General features: G+C 43.2%; 1 protein-coding gene across 1 annotated transcript; it reads left to right on the top strand.

Annotated features, from left to right (window-relative positions):
- The first annotated feature begins 1085 nt into the window (after nt 1-1085).
- Nucleotides 1086-21681, top strand: LOC127057535 (cytochrome P450 3A9-like). The gene is made up of 13 exons (XM_050966324.1): nt 1086-1244; nt 7004-7097; nt 7599-7651; nt 9736-9835; nt 10415-10528; nt 10840-10928; nt 11908-12056; nt 12874-13001; nt 13809-13896; nt 15584-15744; nt 16919-17145; nt 18209-18371; nt 20731-21681. Exons 1-13 carry the CDS (start codon nt 1174-1176, stop codon nt 20827-20829), a joined length of 1536 nt encoding a protein of 511 aa, XP_050822281.1. The 5' UTR covers nt 1086-1173; the 3' UTR covers nt 20830-21681.
- The last annotated feature ends 3516 nt before the right edge of the window (nt 21682-25197 follow it).

A 25197-nucleotide genomic window follows, 5' to 3' on the forward strand; every position in this document is an offset into this window, starting at 1 on the left:
GAGTGACATCATCTGAGGTTCTTCACTCCCCACACAAGAAGACTCCTGGAAACACCTGAGGAACAAAGACTGAACTGGGGGAAGTGCTGGACCCAGGCTAAAAGGATTTCTAGCCTGTGTATGAAAGACCTGGGAATTCCAAGCTGTAAATCAAGTGCGGCTTGCCCCTTAAGAATCTGCAGCCTGCTTGTATCATTTCTCAGGGTGAGAATCTGCTAATTCATATCCAATCTATTTAGTATATTAAGCTTAGTTTGCATTTTTTTGTTTATTTGGTAGGTAGTCTGCTTTGATCTGTTTTCTGTCACTTATAATCACTTAAAATCTATCTTTTGTAGTTAATAAACTAGTTTTTGTTTTAATCTAAACCAGTGATCTTTGACTAGAGATCTTGGGGAAAATCTCTGCTTGGTGACCACAAGTGTGTATTGTTCTCTTCACATTGAGGGAGAGGCGGACCGGGTATTAAACCCATAAACTGGCCAAATTTGACCAGGGCAGAACGGTACTGCTCTGGGGTCCTAAGCTGAGAAGCTGGTGGTTAGAGACCCTGTGTGTAACTGCATCTGGATGTGTCCCTACCTATGTGAATGCTCGTGAAAATGCAGGCGGGAGAGCTTTGCAGCTTGTCACAACAGTACAGTGTGAAAGGGAGCCTAGACCAGTGGGTCAGAGAGCTCATTGGTACCCCAGTTCCAGGTGGCACCCATCACACACTCTGTATAGGTATGTTGTCTTTTTATTGTCACTTTGACATTATTTATTTCTGTTTAGGAGCCCATTGGATGGTTACTCATTAAAACTAAATATTAGACTGGAGGAACTTCATCAAGAGAAAACTGGAATAGCTGGCTGTGTGTATATTAAAGAACTTGTACTGAGGATCTTTGTATTGCTAGAGATTACATTATATCTTTTGTCATGAGCTATTAAAGGTAACATTACCTGTCTAGATTGTCATTTTCACTATCTTTGGCATTCACTGCACCCTTCTGATTACATAAAGGACCAGTTCAAGTTTCATTCAGTCACTGAACCACGTGATTAGAGACAAACAGATAAAAAGTTGTGACACTGTTCTTTCCCTAGTCCCAACGCTGCCCAGGGCAGAGAGAGGAAAAAAACAACTGAGAAGTCAGACAGAGAACAAGAAACTGAGAGTACCGAGCTAAAATGAACCTTCTTCCTAGCCTTTCCACTGAGACCTGGGCTCTCCTGATTGCACTGCTGTTTCTCCTGATACTGTAAGTATAATTCTACACATTGCTTTTCTGCTTGTGCTAGTTTCAAATTCTTGAAGAAGAGCCACTGTTAATTTAAATGTTACTGGTCTTTTCATAGAATCATATAAGTGTAGGGCTGGAAGGGACCTCAACAGGTCATCTAGTTCAGTCCCCTGAACTCAGTGCAGGACTAAGTAATAACTAGACCATTCCTGACAGGTGTTTGTCCAATCCACTCTTAAAAACCTCTAATGCAGTGGTTCCCAAACTTTTGAGAGTTATGCCCTGTCTGCGCCCTCCCCGGGGCCAGAAGCGGGGGGAAGGGATGTGGCCAGGGGTAAGAGGGCCAAGGTTGGGGGCTGCAGCTGGGGGTGGGTCTGGGGCAGGATCAGAAACAGGGTTAGAGTTAGGGTTAGGGCCGGGGCCAGAGACAGGGCCAGGGGCTGAGGCTGGGTGTGGGAGCAGAGCTGCAACTGGGCTGCAGTGGGGCCAGCAGCCAGCCCCACGCCAGGGGCTGTCAATGGCTCCACTACTGCTCCTGCCCCCAACCTTGGCCCCGGGCCAAGAATGAAGCCAGGGCCAAGGGCCAAGGCTGTGGTGGGGCCGGGAGCAGAGCCGCACTGAGGCTGGGGACAGGGTCAGGCACGGGGCTGGGAGCTAGTACCACTACTGGGGATGGGGCCAGAGCAGAGCTGGGATTGGGGCAGGGTTGAATGGTGTTCCCTCCCTGCCTCCCATGGGAGCTGGCCCAGCCTGCCGCATCCCCCGAATGTTCCTCTGCACTCTCCTAGGGGGGTGCACCCCACAGTTTGGGAACCTACGCTCTAATGACAGATTCCCCAACCTTCCTAGGCAATTTGTTCCAGTGCTTAATTACCCTGACAGGATGTTTCCTAATATCCAACCTATACCTCTCTTGTTGCAATATAAGCTCATTGCTTTTTGTCCTATCCTGAGAGGATAAGGAGAACAATTTTTCACCCTCCTCCTTGTAATAATATTTTTATGTACTTGAAAACTGTTACCCTGTCCCCCTCAGTCTTCTCTTCTCCAGACTAAACAAACACAGATTTCTTTTTCAATCTTTCCTCACAGGTCATGTTTTATAGACCTTTAATCATTATTACTGCTCTCCTCAGGACTTTCTCCAAAATGTCCACATTTTACTGAAATGTGGTGCCCAGAACTGGACACAATACTCCAGCTGAGGCCTAATCAGCATAGAGTAAAGTGGAAGAATTACTTCTCGTGTCCTGTTTACAACACACCTGCTGATACATCCTAGAATGCTGTTCACTTTTTTTGCAACAGTGTTACACTATTGACTCATTTTTAGCTTGTGATCCACTACAATCCTCAGATCTCTTCCCACACTATTCCTTCCTGGGCAGTCGTTTCCCATTTTGTATGTGTGCAATTGATTGTTCCTTCCTAAGTGCAGTACTTTGCATTTGTCCTTATTGAATTTGATTCTATTTACTTCAGACCATTTCTCCGGTTTGTCCAGATCATTTTGAATGTTAATCCTATCCTCCAAAGCACTTACAACTCCTCCCAGCTTAGTATAGTCCGCAAACTTTATAAGTGAACTCTCTATGCTGTTATCTAAATCATCTACGAAGATATTGAACAGAACTGGACCCAGAACCAATCCTTGCAGTACCCCACTCAATATGCACTTCTAGCTTGACTGTGAGCTACTGATAACTACTCTCTGGGAATGGTTTTCCAACCAGTTATGCACCCACCTTATAGTAGCTCCATCTAGTCCAGCGGTCACCAACTGGTTGATCGTGCTTGACTGGTCGATTGTAGAGGATCTCCCAATCAATTGCAATCTTTGGCGGCACAGAGAGGCTGCCACTAAGACAGGTTCCCTGCCTGCACCGGCCCCACGCTGCTCCCAGAAGTGGCCAGTGTGGCCCCGGGGGCAGGGGAGCAGGCGTCTCCCTCCACACGCTGCTCCAGCTTAAAAGCACCACCCCACATCTCCCATTGGCTGGGAACAGAAAGCTGTGGCCAATGGGAGCTGTGGGGGCAGTGCCTGCAGAGAGGGGCAGGGCACGGAGTCATGTGCTGCTGCCCACCCAGGGGCTGCAGGGGTGTGTTGGTCCCTTCTGGGAGCGGCATGGGCCGCGGTAGGCAGGGAGCCTACCTTAGCGGCAGCCATGCTGCACCGCCAACCGGGAGCTGCAAGCAGTAAGTGCTGCCCAGAGGGAGGTCGCACCCCAAACCCCAGCCCTGAGCCCCCTCCCAGAGCCAGCACCCAATACCCCCTCCAGCACCCCAAACCCTCTCCTGCACCCCAAGTTCCAGCCCTGATCCCTCTCCCACAGCCAGTACCCCATATTCCCCCACACCCCAACACTCTGCCCCAGCCCTGACCCCCCTCCCAGAGCCAGCACCCATTACCACTCCTACACCTCAACCCCTTGCCCCAGCCCAGAGCCCCCTCCCAGAGCCCACACCCCACACCTCCTCCTGCATCCCAACACTCTGCCCCAGCGCAGAGCCCCCTCCTGCACCCAAACTCCCTCCCAGAGCTTGCACCCCTCACCCCCTCCTGCACCCCAACACCCTGTCCCAGGCTCAGCCCAGAGCCCTGTCCCACACGGCAAATCACTTGGTTCCAGTCCAGAGCCTGCACCACCTCCTGAACCCCAACCCTCGACCCTAGCCCGGTGAAAGTGAGTGAGGTGGGGGGAGAGCAAGTGACGGGGGGGGGATGGAGTGAGTGGGGTGGGGAAGGGGCGGGGCCTCGGGGAAGGGGCAGGGTAGATCCTGGGTTTCCCTTAAATTCAAAAAGTGATCTTTGGCATAAAAAGGTTGAAGACCATTAATCTAGTCTATATTTCCCTAGTTCGTTTATGAGGAAGTCATGCAGAACAATATCAAAAGCCTTACTAATGTCAAGATATACCCTATCTATTGCTTCCCCCCATCCACAAAGCTTGTTACCCTGTCAAAAAAAGCTATTAGGTTGAAATATTAAGCCATGAAATATTAGGTTGAAATATTAGGATATGGAATGTTTGAAAACAAATATTCCATCTCTATAGGATCCCCAGCCCTTGAAATTCTTCATGGCCTCTCTGGTTAGTATATTTCTAGACATCTGGACAAAGGGATGGTCCACCCATCCTAAACTCAAGGAAGAGAGATTTGGCATATTCTCATGAATTGTTAGGATCTGGTTATTAAGATAAAGTAACAACAAACCCTTGGGATTATTAATTATTTATTTAGCAGTAGCTGCCAGAGGACCTAGCTAGGTTTGGGCCCCATTGTGTTAGGTGCTACGCAAACATGTAGTAAGAGATGGTCCTTGATGATCTTACAATCTAAAGGTTGCCCTACAGAAAGGATATGCAGTAAATGGCACTAGCTCATGCTATTCAACACACACGCTCTGCAAGATCAGTGGAAAGACAATGCAAGAAAATAGCATCCATGAGAGCAATTTGCAGGGCGGGAGTGAGTGGACCCTGGTTTTCTCACATGTCAATGCTGTTCTGCTATTAATGGCTCGCAGTCTGGAAGCTTGAAGTCACTAAGAAGTTGCTGAGGGAATTTTCATATTAAGACTATTCCTCACAACTCCTTCCAGTGACGCAGGAAAAGCAGCACAGATACAGCCTAGAACAGAGCTAGACAAAGACTGCACGTTTTTAGGTCTAGAGCCTAATGATTAATGTGATCAGTAGCACAGTCCATTTATTTGCTCTGCGCGGGCAACTATTCAATAACATCTGCCTTCTGAAACTATTAACCCTATTCCCGTACTTCTTTGTGTTACTTGGATTGAGGAGCCATTCAAGGACCCTTCTGGGGGTACACTCTGATCTTCAATTTGGGAGAAGCTGTTCACCTTCTATGGCCCAAATTTTCATTTTGCAGCAATTCTGTGGCCATCTAAGACTTCTTGGTTGTCATGCTGCATTCTGTAGCTACTTGGAATTTTGTTGTGGCAACAGGGATAGAACTGCTCCAAAAATACATGCTTCTGCTATTTGAGCTGAAATAGAACATCCACTGAGTAGTCACATCGGGCTTATGATTCACAACTGAGCACTTCTGAATCTGTCTAGGGCAGTGGTGCTGTCCAGGACATTGCTTTACTTCCTGTGCAATAAAATTATGTAAGCCAGTTCAATATGCTATTTTCCATCCCTTACACTGGGGTTTGGGATAGCTTGGATCTCAAACAAACTAAGGTGAAGACCCTTCTGTTTGTTTTCATTGTTTGCAAATGTAGTGGTTATACTCTGACATTACAACAAGTGTGTTATTCTGTGTTGTCCTGGCTACATTTCTGTCCTGTCCTACTAACACCTGTCACTTCTGTAGCACCATCTGTCTGAGGATCTCACAGCATGTTACAAATGGTGAATTGAGCCTAACAGCCCTGGGGGGGAGGCAAGGGTCATCATCTCAATTTTAAAGATTGGGAAATGGAGCCAGTGACTTGTGCTAGGGTCACAGCAAGCCAGTGACATACCCTGAAAAAAAAGCCCACATTTCCTTTCTTACAGGTCCATGCTAAGCGCACTAGGCAAAGCTAAACCCCAGAGATTGCTGTAGTATAGTAGTGAGCAAGTATTCCCTGTAGATACAGGCACACTTGGACCAGAGTCATCAAAACTGGCAAATGCTCTGGCAAGAGTTCTCCACATGCAAACTGAGGATAATGATGTTTCCTTTTTCCTCACTCTTTGTCTGTCTTGGCTGTCTGGACTGTAAGCTCTTGGGGACAAAGACTCTCCAACAGTGTGTTTGTACAGCACCTATCACAGTGGGGATTTCTAAGCATGCCCATCATACAAATACTAACTAGTAATAATAAAGAGAGATGTAAGTTACACCTCCCTACCCCAGCATGGCTCCTGGTGTCCCAGGGAGAAGTCACCTAGAAGAAAGGCAGGCTGAATGGGAGCTGTTGTTCTGGGCCAAACAAGGCCTTTGATACGGTTTCCTTGACAAACACTGGAGCTATAACATTCATTTGGCGACAAAGCTCTCGCTTGGGAAGCTGGTAACCTCCATCTGAAAACAAAGTATTTGAAAAGCTCTTTCAACACAGCCAAAGACAAGCTTCAAAATGATGCAGCCCAGATCTTCATAGAGAAGCAGAGAGCCCTGAGGTAGGCATAATAATGTTACAACACCAAAATAGGGTGCTTCAGAGGAGAGAAATCTGCAAAGCTTTCAACAAAATCCAAACAGAAACCCCTCAGACGGGGCCCCCTGACACACCACTGCACTAACATTGGGCTAATCACAGGGAGAACAATACATGAAATTAAAGTACAGCCTTCACAAAAGCCCTGCTCAGGACCTAACTTCTGGCTCCATTTTGATTTCTCTGCAAAAAAAAAAAAAAAAAAAAAAAAGCTTTGTTCTCATTTCTTCGTTACTTTCTGGCTCCTCTTTGTGAGCTGGCAACGAGCCTAGAGAGGCTTCTCTTTTGCATTTTGCTAATGGGTTCAAGACTCCGTTTTTACTGGAGCACCTATTCCTTTATGAGAGGCTTGCTTTTACCTCAGGGCTACTCTCCAAAGATTTGTGGTGCAGCTGTGAGGTTTATCACTAGCTATATTTATTAAATAGCTTTACAAAGCACAATTTTTTTGGACCACACTTTCTAGCTTCCAGAGTGGGTGCTTCATTCCTGAGCTAATGCAACAGTTTCACTTCCTCTGGATAGGCTCTGGGGTCTTTCAGCCCCAACATCACTGCAATTACTGTCCTGGAGCCTTCAGATTCTGCTGTTATTTTTACAGATATGGGATCTGGCCATTTGGTTTTTTCAAGAAATTGGGCATCCCTGGGCCAAAGCCACTGCCTTTCTTTGGAACTTCCTTGGAGTATCGTAAAGTGAGTGTTTGAAGGCTTCTCCTGGCTCCAGAAATATGTGTCCATCATACAATAGCCAGATTTGTATACTGCATTGATGGGTTCTCCCGTGTGCTAAGCTCTGCTCTAGTGCACAGGTTGTGTAGGATCAAATGCAGGATAACATTTCTGTAATGCAGATTATAATCTGAAGGGCATGATGAGCCCTGGGGTGATTGCCCAAAACATGTGAACACATATAGGCGGCTGGTTTGCAGTCACTATTTACTGAGTTCCTTGCAAACAGTTTACTTACAGACTCCTTAACCTCAAGCATGATACGCCCCTAGAATAACTCGATCCAGCTATGTTCTTACAGGATTCTATCCCTCACAAAGACTTTAGGAGTCATACAAGTCTCAGGAGCTGCTTGATCCGGCTGCTAGCTCTAGACTTTTAAGTCCCACTACAGCCCCATTCCCAGCCTCTCCCCTGGCAACCCTGCTTCTTTTCTAAATTCATTTTGAAAATCTCTCTCTGCAGGGTTTCTTGGCGTTTGACTCTACGTGCTATGAGAAATATGGGAAAATCTGGGGGTGAGTATGTTTAACAACCAATACTGTTTGGTAGTCTCCTCACATTATCCTATAGTCAGAATCCAAATCAGAGGGTGAAAAAAAATCCACTGGAAGAGGAGAGCTCAAAGGCCCGAATTTTGTAACTGGACCCTGTTCTCCATGTGGAACCCCAAAAAGGTTGATGGGGCAGCACCCAGATGCAAGCGTCCATTCACACGGAGCTGACTGCAGGATGCAGGCAGCAGACATGCTATGTACATGTTAATCTGAACTCTTACATGGAAGCAGTTCCTTATCAGATGCACACTGCCAGCTCCTGCTCTCACTGAAGTTAATGGCAAAACTACCATTGACATAAAAGGAAATTTGTAACTTAGAAGTCCAGTTTGCCTGGAATGCAAACTATAAAGGAAGGTATATGTATTCCAGATACTACACAGCTATGCTGTTATTGTGTATAGATTCCAGTTCTACCAACTCTGTTTCCATCTCTAACCTGGACATGCTGAAGTGTGACACATTTACATTACCACTGGTCTTACTCGACACTGGATACTCCCTACAGCAATTTCCACTGCGGTTATTACTTGGGCTACATGCTCTGGTATCTTCTGCAATCTATCCAGCTGTCCCTTATAACATTTTCCCATCCATTCAAAAACCCATATAAATCCATATTTAACTTATGTCCATTATAGGATAATAAATCTTTAAAAATCTGGTCTTAAAACCATGATTTAAAACAAGAATTCAAGCCAATCTACAAGTGTATTTCAGCCCAACCAGCTGAAAAGGTTCAAGTACGTGAATCAAAAGGATGGAACAAATTTACTGTTAACATCATGACAGACAGTAAGAGTCTGGAAATCTATAGTCCAAAGAGTGAAAGTGAAGGTACCTACTACCTTTAGGATTCAGTAGCTCTGTGTTCAGTACCTTTCATCTCTCGTTGATTTTAGAAGGTGTTTGGCCTTCTACAGGATTAGACCCTCTCTTTAAAATTTGTAAAAAAATGTGAAGCAATCCTTTTGTTTTCGCATCGTGTGATAACTTACTGTGACAGCTTGCTGAGCATTATTTGCTCCTGATAAAGCTTTTGTTATTATTCAAGTTATGCATGACATCACGTGAGGGGCTTCTGTCACAGACGATTTTGTACTATTGATCATTTGTTTTTGGAAAAGATTTTCCAGTACAAATCTCAAAAAGGAAAAATCCTATTCTAGCTCCAGAGAGAGGGAAGGGATTGTTTTGAGGAAAGATTGAAAGGAATAAATGTTTTACTTGGGAAACTGAGGAACCGTAGAGAGCTGTCTATGTGAATTTGAAAGGCATAAGCACCAAAGAGGGAGAGGAGTTTAGGGCAGCAAACTGAAGTACCACTAGGAGGAATGGGATGAAATTAAATGAGCATCATCCATTTAAAAATGACACCTTGGCCTGAAATCTTTTACTTACTAGAGATACCAGTAGCACCCACATGACTATAAATGAAAGAAAGTCGAGAAAAAACAGTATTTCTCTCTGTAGCTTCAGTTTGTTAACTATGTGCATTTGACAGCACTTTGTACATAGTCATTTTCACCATTTCCCCTGGATACTCAGTTCCTCCTATTCTTTGTGTGGGTCTTTAATGCAACTACAAGAAACAAAAAACTAATTTAAAATACAACTGTAATACTGTAAGCATAACAGGGGGAACTGGAAACGGGTATGTACTGCACCTAAAACTCCATTTAACTTGCTTTTTTTGAAGTGACTAAAATATGATGCTGAGTCCCTTTCAGAAAAGATACATGTAGGCTGTATATTGGGGATATTTATGTATGCATGAGAGAGATTTTTCAGATAGGCATAGTCTCTCAAAGGAAACATTCCTGCAGTGGCTGGAAATGGCAGGAATATATGGTGGCCTGAAAGGCCTTTTCCATCTCTAATTTCTATGATTCTGTATTTCCAGTCAATGCACTTTGCTATAGAAGCTAATAAAGACTAGGACATGTAGCTATCAGAGAAACATCAGAGAGGAAGGAGCTTTAGTTTAACTCCTGACTTTCACTGATAGTAGTTAATCATGAATTTTTATTGCTTTTCCCCCATAGGTTTTATGATGGCAGGCAACCTGTGCTGGCTGTCACAGATCCAGCAATAATTAAAACTGTGCTGGTGAAAGAGTGCTTCACTACCTTTACCAACCGACGGGTAGGCTTGTAATTATTAATATTAATCAGAAAGATGCAATAAAGCTGTAAGAACATCAAATACTGTAGTTGAACACTGTACAGATACACAAGATTTCTTTTGGAGATGCAGAATGAATGCACACCTGGGATTAATCTAAGTGGCCACTGCATATCCCTAAAGGAGCAAGGGAGCAGGGGGACCTCACCTGGAACTGGATACCCTGGCTCTCAAAGAAAACTGGTTGACTGCACTTTAAAAGCTGCTTAGATTGTTGATTTTTATTTATTAAAAAAAAAGTATTTAGGACAAAGTCAGCTCTCGGTTACACCAGTGTAAAGGAGAGCTGAATTTGATTGTGTGTGTATGTGCACGCACAAGTGCATGTGCACCAATCGGAGTTAGTGTGTATATAGTTGTACAGGTCTTCCCCCGTGCATGTGGAGTTGGTGTCTTCTTACGGGTATATCTGCCTAAGTGTAACCAGTTTGGGGAAGTGTGTGTATGTGGGGAGGGAAAAGGATTGCTTTGTGCACTCTTATCTTTATTAGAGAAACGCAATAGCCTCTTGACAGTTATAAACTTTCCTTTGTCACCTAGAATATAGGTCTAGTGGGAGAGCTGGAGTTGGCTGTCTCCCTAGCTGAGGATGAGAAGTGGAAGAGAATTCGCACTGTGCTCTCCCCAACCTTCACCAGTGGGAAGCTAAAGGAGGTAAAACCCAGAGGATCAGTCACAAACTAACCCTTGAGTCACTGCCCAGATGGCATTCAGGCTGAGATAGTTATAATGGTCTGGTCTCTTCAGTCTGATTCAAATTATTAAACTGGCCTATTTCATTTGGGCCTCCTAATGGAAAAAAAAAAAAAGAAAAAAGGAAAAAGGATTAAAACAGAAAGCCTCCAACAGTAGAAACAGATCAAGTCTAAGTATTAATGAACCTCCCCTCTGCTTTTCACAAGCTACGCTTAATGAAGAAGTAAAATTTGATATGTTTAAGTCATGTCCTGTAATGTGTCTTTTAGATGTTTCCCATTATCAAGCATTACGGGGAGATTTTGGTGAGAAATGTTCAGAAGAAAGCAGAAAAGGATGAGCCCGTGGACGTTAAGGAGTGAGTAACTCTTCCAGGAACAGGAACAGGAAATCTTGTTAGCAACTCTTTGGTTCATTCATTACTGGCAATGCAGATTGTTCTTGGATAAGTCAGACTTCTGAAGTAACAAACAGGGCTAAGATGAAATTTAAAAGGGAAAATTTATGCTAAATCTCAAGAAAAACTCCCTGGGGTGAAACCTGTGGAATAGTCTCTCGAGTGAACTGGTGGAAGCCCCAAAGTTTGGCATATTTTAAACTAGAGTGGAAAAAACCCTAGAATATGTAGTGTAGGGAACAACCCTGCACTGGCAAGGAGATTGAGAGGATGGGCTAACAGACCTTTACTATCTCTAAGTCTGTGATTTAATACATGAAGACCAAAGCTGACACTTGGTCAGATAAAACTTTTTTGTAAAGGTGTGCTTCCGTGAAGGGTCTTAGATGGTGAATCCTTTGGGGGCAGAGACTGTGTCTTTTTGCCTGTGTTGACCCAGCATGTTTGGGCACTACTGGAATACAAATAATAAATAAATAAATAATAATATATTATTATTTGATTTTTATTTAATTTTTGACAGCTTGTTTATTCTACCACTGGAGCACACAGATTTAATATCAGCTGTCAGCAGAACTAGGGCTCATAGCCTCTTAGAAGGCCACAGCCACCTGACAAGATATTCACAGGCCCTTGAATAGTCTGATTCCATCAGAGGACACACACATAGGCCAATACATTATGTTGTGTAGTATCCAGAGCAAGGCTACCAGCTTCTGCATTCTGAGAGCTCTAGGTAAAATGTCATGAAAACCTATCCCTTTCCCTATAGATGTTCTATTGTGTTGAGTACCTTGCCCCACCGTTTTCAACAGCATAAAGAAAAGTCTCAGGAGAGTTTTCTTTTCTTTAAGGAAATGCAATATAGGAAGGGAGGGAAAAGTTGTAATTACCTATTTCAAACATTAAATCCCCTATCTGTATTCTATTTTTTTCCCAGCATCTTTGGAGCCTATAGCATGGATGTTGTCACTAGCACTTCCTTCGGTGTGAACATTGACTCCATGAACAACCCCAAAAATCCTTTCGTCAAGGAAATCAAGAAGCTAGTGAAGTTTAACTTTTTTGACCCACTTTTCATTTTGATATGTAAGTTGGCTCTTGCTGACGAAAAATTCCATTTAAGTGTTTCGTTTTGAACTGTGACTTCGGCATCAGAATCAGACAAGTGGTCTATTGATTACACAATACAAGTGGCTATACCTTATCCTACAAGCCAATGACTAGGCAACTTTACTGCTAAGGATAAAAGTCTCAAGGGTCATCTTAGACAAATTCTGCTCTAATTTATACCCATACAATCCCACTGATGAGAATCATCTGGAGATATGCAAGTGCTAGTAAGATCAGAATTTTGTCTATGGATTATGGAAAGGAGCACAATGCTGTGGAGATGGTTTGGAGATGTTTGCTGGGACATGAGAGGTTAATGAATCTCAGAACATTGAGGTCAGTCTGAAATGACTGGAAGAATTTCAAAGAATTTTCATTCTGGTCAATATTGCTGCAGTATTGCTAGTGCAAACTGGAGGAATGTCCTGCCCTCAGAATATGACTCACCAGTCTCAATGACAGTGGCACCAGTCAGACGTGGCCTGAAATAGTGGAATGTTCCTTTTGCTTTCATTTACATTTAGGGCTAAATTATATCATTTGTGCAGAAACCTAAGTAGAGGCAGGGTGGAGCCCATCTGCTCCACAGGGAACATGGTGGTGGACAGGCCCTCAGTGGGCTCCCAAGTGCACAGAAGATGTGAACAAATAGAGCCATCATTTAGATGCAGCCTCATCTTTCTAATAAATGTTTCCAGTTCTAATTAATATTTTACCATAGATATCTTAGGTGAAATGGTCTTTTATTCCCTGGACATTGCTTCAATCACAGTTATTTTTGTCTCCCTTCTAGTTGTATGCCCATTCCTCATTCCCCTTCTTAAGAAGATGAATGTGAATTTTTTCCCCAAAGATGCCTTAAAATTCTTCACAACGTCGATCGCCAAAATAAAGGAGGAACGTGAAAAAGAGGCCAAAGGGGTAAGCAGGACTCTCCTAGTCATGATGCCAGAGAACATTCTCTATTCAGTTAGCCCAAGTGCAAAACAGTTACTTGCTTGAGTTAGAGTCTAGCAAAGGACCACAATAGCGTGTGTGCATCAGTGATCTCAGGCTATATCAGAGTAAAAACCAAGCAAACAGGATTGCAGTTTGGGCCTGCAGATTATGATTTACAGAAAACGACCCTAAGGAGTAGACTTGGAGAGCTAGAGCAGACAGAGGGAGAGACTCCACTGAGCAAGCAGTAGAGCTATGCATCAATACACAGTGCAGTGTCATGGATATTGTAGTATTCAGGAGCACAATCCCCAAAAGAAGCAGTCTTCACTCTCCAAAAATGACAGAATCACATTTATCTCCCTGCTAGACCTCCTCTCCCCAGAGTAATCCTGTTGTAAGGTAGCTACTTGTAAAAGTCACTTACTGAGATGTGGTTATTACTTTCCCCTAAAATTGCACAGCTGTAACAATGAGCGTGCTTTGCAAAGTGGACAAAAATAGTCTAGCTCTGCAGTCATCATTCCTTGCGACAGCAAGAGACCACGTCTGCTGTCTTTGCTGACCTCTCTTTGGGACTGGGCAGATGGAACCTTCCCAGAAGCGTAAGAGTTTCATGTTTTGACCCAATGTAACAAGAAAGGTATTTACATTCTGCTGGGTCCTCTCTGGCCACTCCTGGGGACTTTAAAATACAACATTTGTGTTCTGAGACCCATCTTTCTGAGCCTTCCCTAGGGGATCTCTCACCAGACCAGCTCTCCACTGAATGGTTACTTCTTTTCCCAGGGCCGAGTGGATTTCCTGCAGCTGATGATCGAATCCCAGAACTCTAATGCTAGCCATGAAAGCAATGGAGTGACTCACACATATAAAGGTAACACCATAAAAATACTCATACTTGTGAGTGCCTTTTGGGGCTGCGGGAGTGAGGGGAATAGGAATTGGTGTCCTACTGGAGAGGAAATAAATAGTTCATCCCCCCATCTCCAGCTGGGGAGAGGACTCCTTGACTCACCTGGACTATACATAGATTTTTGTTCAGCACAGAGTTAGATGGGGACAAGTGATCACCAGTTTATGTAACACTTTTTCCACTAGTAAAATAGAAGACATGCATTCCAGGCCAACTCCTACCATATAATCATTAGCCTTGGCCATGAAAAATGTGGAGTTGGTACCTGACAAAAGGCCAGATTTGCCTCCCCCCCACAGCTATTTGTTTGCATTGCATCACTATTCACAATTCATGTAAAGAAAACTGCTTCAATTACAGCTTGGTTAGAAATATCCTGAGTTCTTCTCAGGACGGGGAGATAGCAGGTGTCCTATGACATTTATGTAACCACAGAACACATGAGTTAGATAACCTGAAAATGAACCACAGCAAACTTGGCAGGAACCCATGTCTGTGTGTTTGCTTTGTGTGTTCTGCATAAACCAATCAACAATGCCAGAGGTTACAAAGCAATCATTAGTCCCTGTTTAATTGTCCCATCATACCCCATCAGCCATGCCTATGGGATAATAATAATAATTAAGGCTAAGATGTTGTCAGGGATACTTTTAGTAAAAGTCAGGGCAATAAAGAAAAATTTGTGGACGCTCGTGACCAGTCCTTGAATTTTACTAAAAATATCCCTGACAAAATGGGGAGCCCAGCTGCAGAGTCCCCACACCACCTGCAAAGATTGAGCAGTTGTGGGGGCGCTTCGAGCTCTGGGGGCCCCCCACAACCTGTGGGGGTTTGGAGCTCCAGGGTTCCCCTGCTCAGAGCTCCAAGGTAACCCTGCCACCCAGAGGGGCTGGGAGCTCTGAAGGACTCTTGGTGCCCATGGCGGCACGGAACTCCAAGGGCTATGCTGCCCATGGTGGCTCAGAGCTCCAGGGTACCCCTGCCGCCTACAATGGCTTGGAGCGCCTGGTTCCCCTCCCCCACGGCAGCCAGGAGCTGGGGGGCCTCCCACTGCCTGTGGTGTCTGGGAGCTGTGGGGGAACCCCCACTGCCCTAGGCGGTTGGCGCTTCGGCCCCGCTGCCTGGGGTGGCTGGGAGCTCCAGGAGGCTGCACTGCTTGTTTCAGCTGGAAGCTGTGTGGGGGTCCCCGCTGCCCACAGCAGCTCAGAGTTCTGGGAGGCCCGTGCTGTGTGCATCCTCTGGGAGCTGCCGGTGGCCAGGAGCTGCAGCCCCACCACCTGCATCAACCGGGAGCTGCAGCCCTGGCGCCCACTTCTGCTGGGAGCTGCGGGGGCCCTGCTCCCCATATCCACCAGGAGCTGCAGGGGGTCCCGCCGTCCGCAGCAATGGGGAGCTCTGGGTCCCCCTTGCCATAGCGGGCGGTGGGGGGACCCTGCAGCTCCTGGCTGACAGGGCTGAATTCATGGAGGTCGCTAGAAGTCACAGATTCCATTACTTCTGCAACCTGCATGAAAAAATTGTAGCCTTAATAATAATAAATCGTTTCCCATCTATACTTTTATAAAATATACCATGTACAAAGAGTGCAACCTATATGCTGTAGTGTTTGGGCCTCAACTTTTCTACCTGTTTTCCTCTCTTCTTGCAGGCCTGACTGATGCTGAGATCTTGGCACAAGCATTTATCTTCATTTTTGCTGGATATGAACCCACCAGCAACTCCCTTTGCTACCTGGCTTACAAACTGGCCACCCATCCTGATGTGCAGCAAAAGCTGCAGGAGGAGATAGACTCAGTTTTACCAAACAAGGTAAGAGAACATTGGCTGCTCAGTGATTGTATAGAGCCTCTTTAAAGCCAGTTTCTTCCCTCTAGTTAAGTCAAGTTAATGAGACTGTTCTTTAATGACATTAAATACATGTGCTAAAAACCTACCATTTAATAAATATTGACTCTGCTATCCTGTGGAAGCTCTGATGGGCACACTTTTAAGAAATTTCTGCTTTCACTAAAAGGAGAGCCAATAACTTGCTTCCAAAATGACATATGTTCATTTCAGGGATGTTACATAAAGTATCATGTGTGGAATATACCATGGCTGTCTTGCAAACTCCGTACCATGACTATTACATGCATAAAAGCTGTTGTACATTTCTCAAAATCTCCAGATGATATATGAGAGGAAGGGAGGCTCAGGGGATGGTGAACATGGATAACAGTAGCCTGGCAATACCAGGGATTAAAAATCAGTCTTTAGTACAATTTTTAAATCCCTAGTCTCAAACCAACACCAGTAACTCTGGCCATGGGACAATAAAATATATCCTTAGTGAGTCACATATGTATATTATACCACCATACACAGACACAGAGACACACATACATATCTTGTTTTTCTTATCTCTGCTTGTCTATGTATTTTCCCCATACTATCCTTTTTTCTACCTATTTATCTCTCACATCAGAATTCACACACTTAGCAAGGGCCAAATTACCTCTGGTTACTTTAACTTGCTAAACAACGAAGAGTAGAAAGTTACGCTCATGTAAAGGAGATGCTAGATAGGAGACATGGAGAATTCTTGGAACAACTCAGGAAATTCATACCATTATTCATGGGTACTCATATTATGGTGTTTGTGATCTCTTGCACTGGACTTCTACATGTTTCAAGAGATGCCACTTTTCAAAAATGCATTGGCCACACTAGGAGGCTCAGAGAATTGCTGATTTTAAGTACAAACTTTGTTTGCAAAAATGGGCAGAGATTTCCAGAAACTTACATTATTTAGGAAAGGAAAATTAAGGTGAACCCTTAAGTTCACATTGAACATTCAGTTCAGCATTGAATGTAGAATGTGCACTGTGACAGATGAGAGGGGAGGACATGATGGAAACATGGGAGGACAGTGTGGAAACTGGTCACATGGAAATCTGATCTAGAGTCCCTCATGCCTGACAATCTTTTTCCCATTCCCCTAAAGGCTCCTCTTACCTACAATGCCCTGATGCAGATGGAGTATCTCGACATGTCAGTGAATGAAATCCTTAGGCTGTTTCCTCTTGGAGGACGACTTGAAAGGGTCTGCAAGAAAGACGTAGAGATAAATGGACTGACCATTCCAAAAGACACTGTGGTTATGATACCACCCTCTATTCTGCACCGTATCCCAGAATACTGGCCAGAACCAGAGGAGTTCAGACCAGAAAGGTACAGAATCTATAACAATAGGAAATGAACAATACAATTATCTCTTTTACCTATATTACTTCATTCCTAAATATCAGTCTCTTACAAACAAATTCTTGTTGTGTTTAATCTTAACACCTGTTTGCCAATACAAAAGCTGGAGAGGATTCATCATTATGAAGACGTACCACTCATGATTCCCTAGTTAAAGCTAAGTTGAATTTTGCACTTAAAGCAGGGATTTAACAGCTCTGTTACACATGAAGAATACAGTATATCCTCCTCGGAAGTACAGCACTTACTCTCTAAGTACAGAGTGAAGTATCTGAGATTTTGCAAGTACGTTGGCTGATTAATTTAGGAGTTAAAATTCATTTAAAAAATTGGTCCTTTTGAGAAATTTAGCACCCACTGTCAGACTATTTCTTTTTCCCATCTCAACAACAGAATAATACCGATACATCAAAACTTCCCATATAGTTAGAACTCACTGAAATCTTTTATATAAGCTACATTTGAAAACCATTAGGATTAAAGGTAATTTTTTCCATTAGTATTCATCACTGAAAGTTTTTCCTTCAGAAGGGGATGGCTATAGAGAATGCCACGTAGAACTGTCCTCTTTCAAACTGATACCATCTCCCACTGATCTCAGTGGGACTGAGGGCATACTTGCTCACAGTTAGATGTAATTTTCAAAATGGCCTCTATCTCCCATTATTCCCAGTAGGTCTGCAACAACAGGCTGCTCTTAGTAAAGATGTCTGCTGGCTTCACTCTCTCAGGAAACAATAGGAAAGAAGTAGTGGTTATTTTGAAAGAGTGGAACTCATGATGCTGCTAGCCTGGGTGCAAAGGACATAATTTGGGCTTTGAACTCAGATCCTCTCCACATCCCACCCCGAACATCCGAGGGGCTGTGTAACTATTAGACTGCTGGGATAACCGAAGATGTGCTAGTTCTAAAAGCAAAGTTTCTCTAATACACAATCAGAGGTTCTTTGAGAGAGAGAGAGAGAGAGAGACTTGGCCTCCTTTTTCTTTGCTTCTCTAATTTCCTTATTACATTTGTGATTGGAATCAGGTTCAGTAAAGAGAACAAAGAGATGATGGATCCTTATGTGTACCTGCCCTTTGGAGCTGGACCCAGAAACTGCATTGGAATGAGGTTTGCTCTCCTCTCCATGAAAGTTGCTATCGCCAGTCTGCTGCAGAATTTCACCTTCAGACCCTGCAAAGAAACCCAGGTGAGAAACCCAGATTTACATTTGAAAACTCAGGTGTGAAAACCAGATGATTATTTACTGGAAACAGTTAATTAAAAACCATTTTAAATACTTTATTTGGGTAAACAGATAGTACACGGTGAAAAATGCAAAATAAATGTGCAACACAGATGAGAGAACATAGAAGTGTAATAAATACATAGCAGATTGTATATTGCATGCACTGTGTGTAGTATACAGTATTCTAAAATATACCGTGGGAGTAATTCTATAAGGGAAAAAATAGCAACCAAGGAAACATTACAGGACAGAAAGGAGAGGAAAGTGGTTAATCAGCTTTAGTGATGCCTTTATTCAAGTACATTAGTCAACAGTGTTACCATGTTCCATAGAGGAATAAAATTGCTTGACTCCTATCCAGTAATGATTATAAATGTGTGTCTTTGTTTCCATTGCTCAAGTCCCTGAGTAGCATAAGGTGAGATATCTGGAAGTCAGACCTTGTCCTTCACCTAATTATTGTATGTGTCCCAAACAAATCCAAAACCTCTTTTGCTCTTCTCCGGTTGCCCGTGCAGTCTTTCCTATGCGGGGCATGACAGGGAATGGCTTTAAGCTACTTATAAAGGGTTGAAACATTACCAGACTTTCCAAGTAAAATTATAACCACCTTTCACTAATACTAGGGTCACAAACATTGCACTTTTTTTAAAGCAAGAAATAAGCTCTTGTTGAGGTGAACTCTGCCTTCTATGAAAGCTACAGCCATCATAAACCAGCAGGAATACTGCCGTACAGACGTACTGTGACAGACATGCTGTAGAAATGGTTTTGCCAAGGATCTGTCATTTCCTGGAACTGGGAACCTTGCAGTCTTACAAAAGCAAATGCCTTCCCTGAGCCTCAAAGAGGTAAATTTAGTTGTGCATCATGAGGTCTACATGAGTGATCAGAAATAACCAAGGGTCACAAATGGCATTTCAGTAGGTGTGTATAATCCACAAAGGATGGATGTCTTTTAGACATTTCCTAGGAGGAAGGCAAGTGTGTGTTTGTCATTGGTGCCTGTAGTTTAATAAAGACCCACTTCACTTTCTGCTCTGAAAAGGGCTAACACAGAAAGAGATCGTTCTCTCTAAAAAGAACATTGGTATGCGCACTGTTTTCATTCAGAAATTCCCAGCCGGAAACACTAACACTGTGTTTTACACAATTGAGCAGGCAAATGACATGGCAATCATAGAAATAATAGTGGAGACTTTGCACTAACATAGCATTTTTCTTCTATGGATTTCAAAGATCTCTACAAGGCAGGGGAGCATCATTATTTCCATTTTTACACACAGGAAAGCTTAGTCAGAAAGTAGCAAAGTGACTTGTACAAGAACACACAATGTGTGTATCAGAACTGAGAAAAAAGTCCAGGTCTCCAGTCTCCCAGTCCTATATGCTGACCTAAGGAACATGCTGCCTCCTTGGAAACTACAAATAATGGGGAATACCAAATTTTACTGTAATGCTCATGGAGATTAAGCAATGATGAAAGAAAGAAGAGGTGAAGAACGGCAAAGACGCCTTCACACCGCTTGCTAGTTCTGTAACATTTAGTTGAAATTCAGCTAAAAAATGGTCACCTGGGTTTTTAACTGCACAGCAAACACAGTTTGTTGCACTCATTAACTAACTGTGCAGTCAGGTTGTGAGGCCCTGACCTTGGCTCAAGTGCTTTTGGAGTAGGATTGGAGAAACTCCTCTCCTGCCTTAGCTCCAGCCAACAATCCCCCTCACATGGGGTGGGGCAAGCCTGCTTATTTCACCTGGTGGGTCATGATTGGCTACTGCCTCCTTTTACTCCTTCTAGTCACTGGAGAACCAAGTCTTGTTGGTTCTGTCAGTACCAGAGCCTGACTGGCCTCTCTAGGTAGTGCTCAGATTTCTAAATTTACTGCCCCCTCTTTCCCAGGTGGCACTTTTCCATCTGGAGGGTGTGTCAAGACGGAGATGCCTCCTGCAGGGGGCTGAGAAGGCTTGGTAGACCCCATCACAGGTCTGGAACATAAGAAATGCTGAGCACTCGTGGCTTTCATTGAGGCCAGGAGGCACTCAGCATCTCCCAGGTCTGGGCCCATTAGTCCTGGATGAAACTTCCATAACAAAACCCCAAGCAAGGAGTAAACTGTCCTGGATTGGGGGTTTGATAGAAAATCAAAAGCATGTCCAGGTTTGTAAAACTTATAGTATAACTGTGGGGCAGGTTTTGAATGAATCTGGACTGGATTTTGGGCAAACAAGGGAAAACAAAGGCATAATGTCTCTTTGATAATCTGTGTATATTTTATTTGCTGGGCTACAAATGTTTTTTTCTTCACTAATGTTGCAGATCCCGCTCAAGCTGAAGTCCGAGGGATTCATAATACCAGAGAAACCTATTGTTCTGAAGTTAGTCCCCAGAGCTTATACCTCACACTCGGAGGAGTAAGACCCAACAGAGTTCACAACAGCTTTCCAGAGTACCAGCAGAGGCTTTACACATCATTGGGTCTCTGCAACAAACACAGAAGAAGAGCTTCCATTCATTCCAAAGGCATTTACTAAATATCTACAGAAAAATGTGACTGTCAGAAATGTAAACTGAGTCACTGGGCAGTGATTGTAAAATGCTTTTATAACATCAGATTTAGAGAATGTATATAAAGAAAAAATTCTACTGAGGCACTGTTCTGCCTCTCTGACTCTTTTTTTAGTGAGATTCCTCCACCTGAAGAGAGAATTACTGTCTCATCCAAGAGGCAGTGGGAACTTCGTTGTTGAAATAGAAATCACTAGAGTTACTGGGGGCAGGGATGGGTGAATGACAAGGAATGGCAGGATTTTTGTGAGTTGTACTGATATTTGAAGAAGTGTGTATAAACTGTTGGCTGTTGAGTTTACTGTGGTGTGATGAGACTATCCTAGAAAACAAATTTCTCTTGGGTCATATGTTAATGGAACAAAAGAATGTAACATATACAGAGAACAGAACGAATAAAATATTTGTGAAAGGGCTCTCTGTTGTGTATTCTGAATAATTTGTTCACTTCTTACTTGAAAAAATATTCAGTCTAGACCCCTGAAATTATCCACATATAGCATCTTCCATTTAATTTACTGAATTTGGTCCTTCATTTAACTTGATCAAAGCTTCCTACTGTAAAGAGTATTACAAATAATACAACTCCTACCTAGTATTTTGGTTAAATGCAGGGATGGCCAGCCTGTGGCTCCGGAGTCCCATGCGGCTCTTCAGAAGTTAATATGCGGCTCCTTGTACAGGCACCGACTCCTGGGCTGGAGCTACAGGCGCCAGCTTTCCAATGTGCCAGGGGGTGCTCGCTGCTCAACCTCTGGCTCTGTCACAGGCCCTGCCCCCACTCCACCCCTTCCTGCCCCCTTCCCTGAGCCTGCTGTGCCCTCACTCCCCCCCTCCCGCCACCCTCCCAGAGCCTCCAGCATGCCTCAAAACAGCTGATTGGGAGGTGCAGGGAGGGAGGGGGAGGTGCTGATCAGTGGGGCTGCCAGTGGGAGGTGCTAGGAGTGGGTGAGAGCTGTTGGGGGGCTGCTGACGTTTTACTGTGGCTCTTTGGCAATGTACATTGGTAAATTCTGGCTCCTTCTCAGGCTCAGGCTGGCCACCCCTGAGTTAAGTGGATCACTTTAGGACAGGGTTATTAATCTGATCACTAACTACACAATGTAGTCATTTAATCAATAAAGTAAAATTCTAAATGTGGGAGAGACCAAGGAAGAGCCCGCTGACAATGAAAAAGATGACTGCAATGAAAGTTGCATTATTCAGGCATTGTTATTGACACTAGGCACTGCTGTGTGCTAGGCATTCTGTGATATGAGCCCTCATTATTGTATGGGTTGCAAGATCAATCAATCAGTAAGGTCAAACTGCTAGGAAGAGATCCTCAAGATAAGAGGCAGGCTACTACCCAGGGTCAAGTGATTCAGATAAATGCAATAACAAAAACCTAGCCTTTTGGGCATATACTTGATATGCCCTTTCCATATCAGCAGCATTTGTTTTGGTTGCTATAGGATGAGGTAGAATATTCAAAGCAAACACACAAAATATAACTTACTAAGCTCCTCTTTTGGGCAAGAAATGATTCTTGTTAGTAAAAATTACTAGAAACAACATGCCATAGTTGGTGTAATGATGCTCACTCTATGATATGGTAACACACTAGGCTTGTCTACATGAGAACATCTAAATGACAGGAGTACTGGAACAATTTGTATAATGAGGGAGCTGAGAGCCATTGAACCAAACTGTAAACTCTATATATAATGGAAACCACTTCAAGCCAAGGGGTGCGGTAGCACTCCCAACATCCCTAGTTCCAGCACCTATACTAAATGATACAATCCCTTTAATCATTTACGAAAGTGAAGTTGGTTCTGTGAAAGGCAGAATTGCTGCTCAGAGCAAAAGAAAAATATTTCACTTAATTCACCAAGCCCAAGTTACTAGGTATTCCATCAATAATTTTATTCCTAGGGATACATTTGATAGGGTCGAGTGTCTCTTGTTAATTGCACAACTAAGTGTTGGTCCAATTTTTCTTAATTGTGTTGAAGTCCTTCACAATACCCTTTTGCAAAGGAGCTGACAAATGAAATATTTCAGTTGGAAGGAGGAATGCGGCAAGGTTGTTCCCTCTCTCTTTTATCTGTTGAGCACCTAGTAATAAGTCTAAGAAAGTAGACCAACATTACAAGCCTACACATAAACAAAAGATATACAAAGGGCAAAAGAGTAGTTTGTATGCAGATGATTTTTAACGTTACTTGGGAATTATTCTTCTTCAGTCTTCCCCTGCTAGCATTAATAAACCGGTTTGGAGAATTATCAGGATGCCAAATCACTTGGAATCTACTCACACATAATGGACATTTTTGAAAGATCATATGCTTTTTTAAATCTGCAAGGAAATTACATACAACCTCTCCCATATACCCCATGCAGATGCTACATAATAAAACCACTATGACATTATAAGGTGGTCACTTCTTCCCTTTTCTTTGTGGGCAGAATTGAAATTGTTAAAACGAATTGCTATATTGTTATATTGCATTTGTTACCAATGGAGATCTCTGCTTTATTACTGAACCAGCTAAATAAGCTAATCACATTATGTGGGACTTGAGGAGCACTGTTAGCTGTCCTATAACAGGTATTGAGGCTCATAGCCTCATCACAGAAGACCCAGGATTCCTGTGGAATCCAGAGGATCCCCTGTTAGAGGATTTTCAAGGGATTTACCATCCCCCAGAGCTCCTCCTATAGCAATTTCTACAGGAGATCTAGGTTTGGAAATGAGAAAAGCTGACAGTCCAGTTTATGGCCTTCTTTGTTTGTATAAGATAGAAGAAAGTGTCTCTTAGTTAATGAACTTTGCATGTCCTTATGATTACACCAGTTTGTTGACAGGATATGGTATCTACAATATCAATAAAAGCTAAAGGGACTCTGTCCTCACTTGAGGACTCACATGATTGACCTTTAAAAACAAAATAAATAGGACTATGGGGTATCAGCTTGTTTCTGATTGCTTTATAAAAAACTATCTTCTGAGGAAAGCCAGGAAAAAAAATCATAGATAATAGGATTAGAAAATGCGTTTTGGATCACAGAGTCCACTCTCCCTGCATTAAGGAGAATAGGATACTAATTTGCCACATGCTTACCTAATCCTGTCATTAACTTGTTTACATAACACATGTAACAATTTTAAGACATTTGTTATTAATAGGCATTAATCTGTGACTGATTTGTTTCCAAAGCTCTTAGCAAAGGCCAGGGGAAGGTGGAAAGCCATACAGATCCTCCTGAAATAAGATCAGATGCTGGTTCATGGGTCTTTCTGGTGTTATCCACACATCACTCCACCCATCAGCAAAATGACCTAGGAAACACCCAGATGCTTGATTCTCCTAATAACTATAACTTATATTGTAGTAGAATTCAGTAAGGTCTTTTTTTTTAAAAAGGCCATTTCTAATCAGTTAGCATGAAGAAATGTACTTGCATCAATGTTCTATTCTTAGTACAGCCCTAAATAATCATACAGGCCAGCCTACCTGAAGGACACTCTTGTTGCTCTTCCTACTGTTCTGGCAATTAAGCACAGCAGGGTTAGAACTGCTGAACTTCCTACATAATAATCTTCTACAGAAAATCTGGGTGGATAAGAAGCCCCTTCCATAAACGCCAGAGAACACCTGTGCCATCTTCAGGGAGAGCCTAACACAGATTTCTTTTAATGATTTTGGTTGTTTGGCGCTTTTGTGTTGTGTGGGAAAGGGTTTCTTGGATGGCTCTCCTCAAGTCTTGCTCACAAGTCCAAATTCTACTCAGTGATGTTTAAACTGTGAACACCCTCCCACTCATGAATGGGAAGGTCACTTTGTCACACTGGTATAAATCATGAACAATGTCGCCGGCATTAGTTGGTGAAAGAGAGTGGAAAATCATGTCCATTGTTTCAATCTCTCTGCCTGCAGACTCAGGAGGACATTACTGCATTGGTTCACATTAGATATGTTTTCTTCAGTAGGGCTAGCAACTTTTTTTTTTAAATTAAAGTTTTAAATTTTGACTAAACTGATGGGGCCACAGGAGATGCGATGGTATGGTTACTCCGACTCCTAATTCCTGCTCAAGCCAGCTCTTACTCCTGATTTTGGAAATGTTTTAATGGGAACAGGGTTTATTTTTTTAAATTGTAACTGTATTTATATTTATTTCCCTTAGGGAGACCAGAGGCTTTTGGATATGGATAGCGACTAAATGAACATA

This window comes from Gopherus flavomarginatus, chromosome 9 (genome assembly GCF_025201925.1).
Source record: "Gopherus flavomarginatus isolate rGopFla2 chromosome 9, rGopFla2.mat.asm, whole genome shotgun sequence".
In the NCBI taxonomy this organism is placed as follows: domain Eukaryota; kingdom Metazoa; phylum Chordata; order Testudines; family Testudinidae; genus Gopherus; species Gopherus flavomarginatus.

Excerpts from the sequence above, each read along its gene's own strand:
- LOC127057535 (XM_050966324.1), top strand. The coding sequence starts at position 1,174 with ATGAACCTTCTTCCTAGCCTTTCCACTGAGACCTGGGCTCTCCTGATT. Across the intron at positions 7,098-7,598 it reads CTTCCTTGGAGTATCGTAAA|GGTTTCTTGGCGTTTGACTC; the intron begins GTGAGTGTTTGA and ends CTCTCTCTGCAG. Across the intron at positions 10,529-10,839 it reads CCAGTGGGAAGCTAAAGGAG|ATGTTTCCCATTATCAAGCA; the intron begins GTAAAACCCAGA and ends TGTGTCTTTTAG.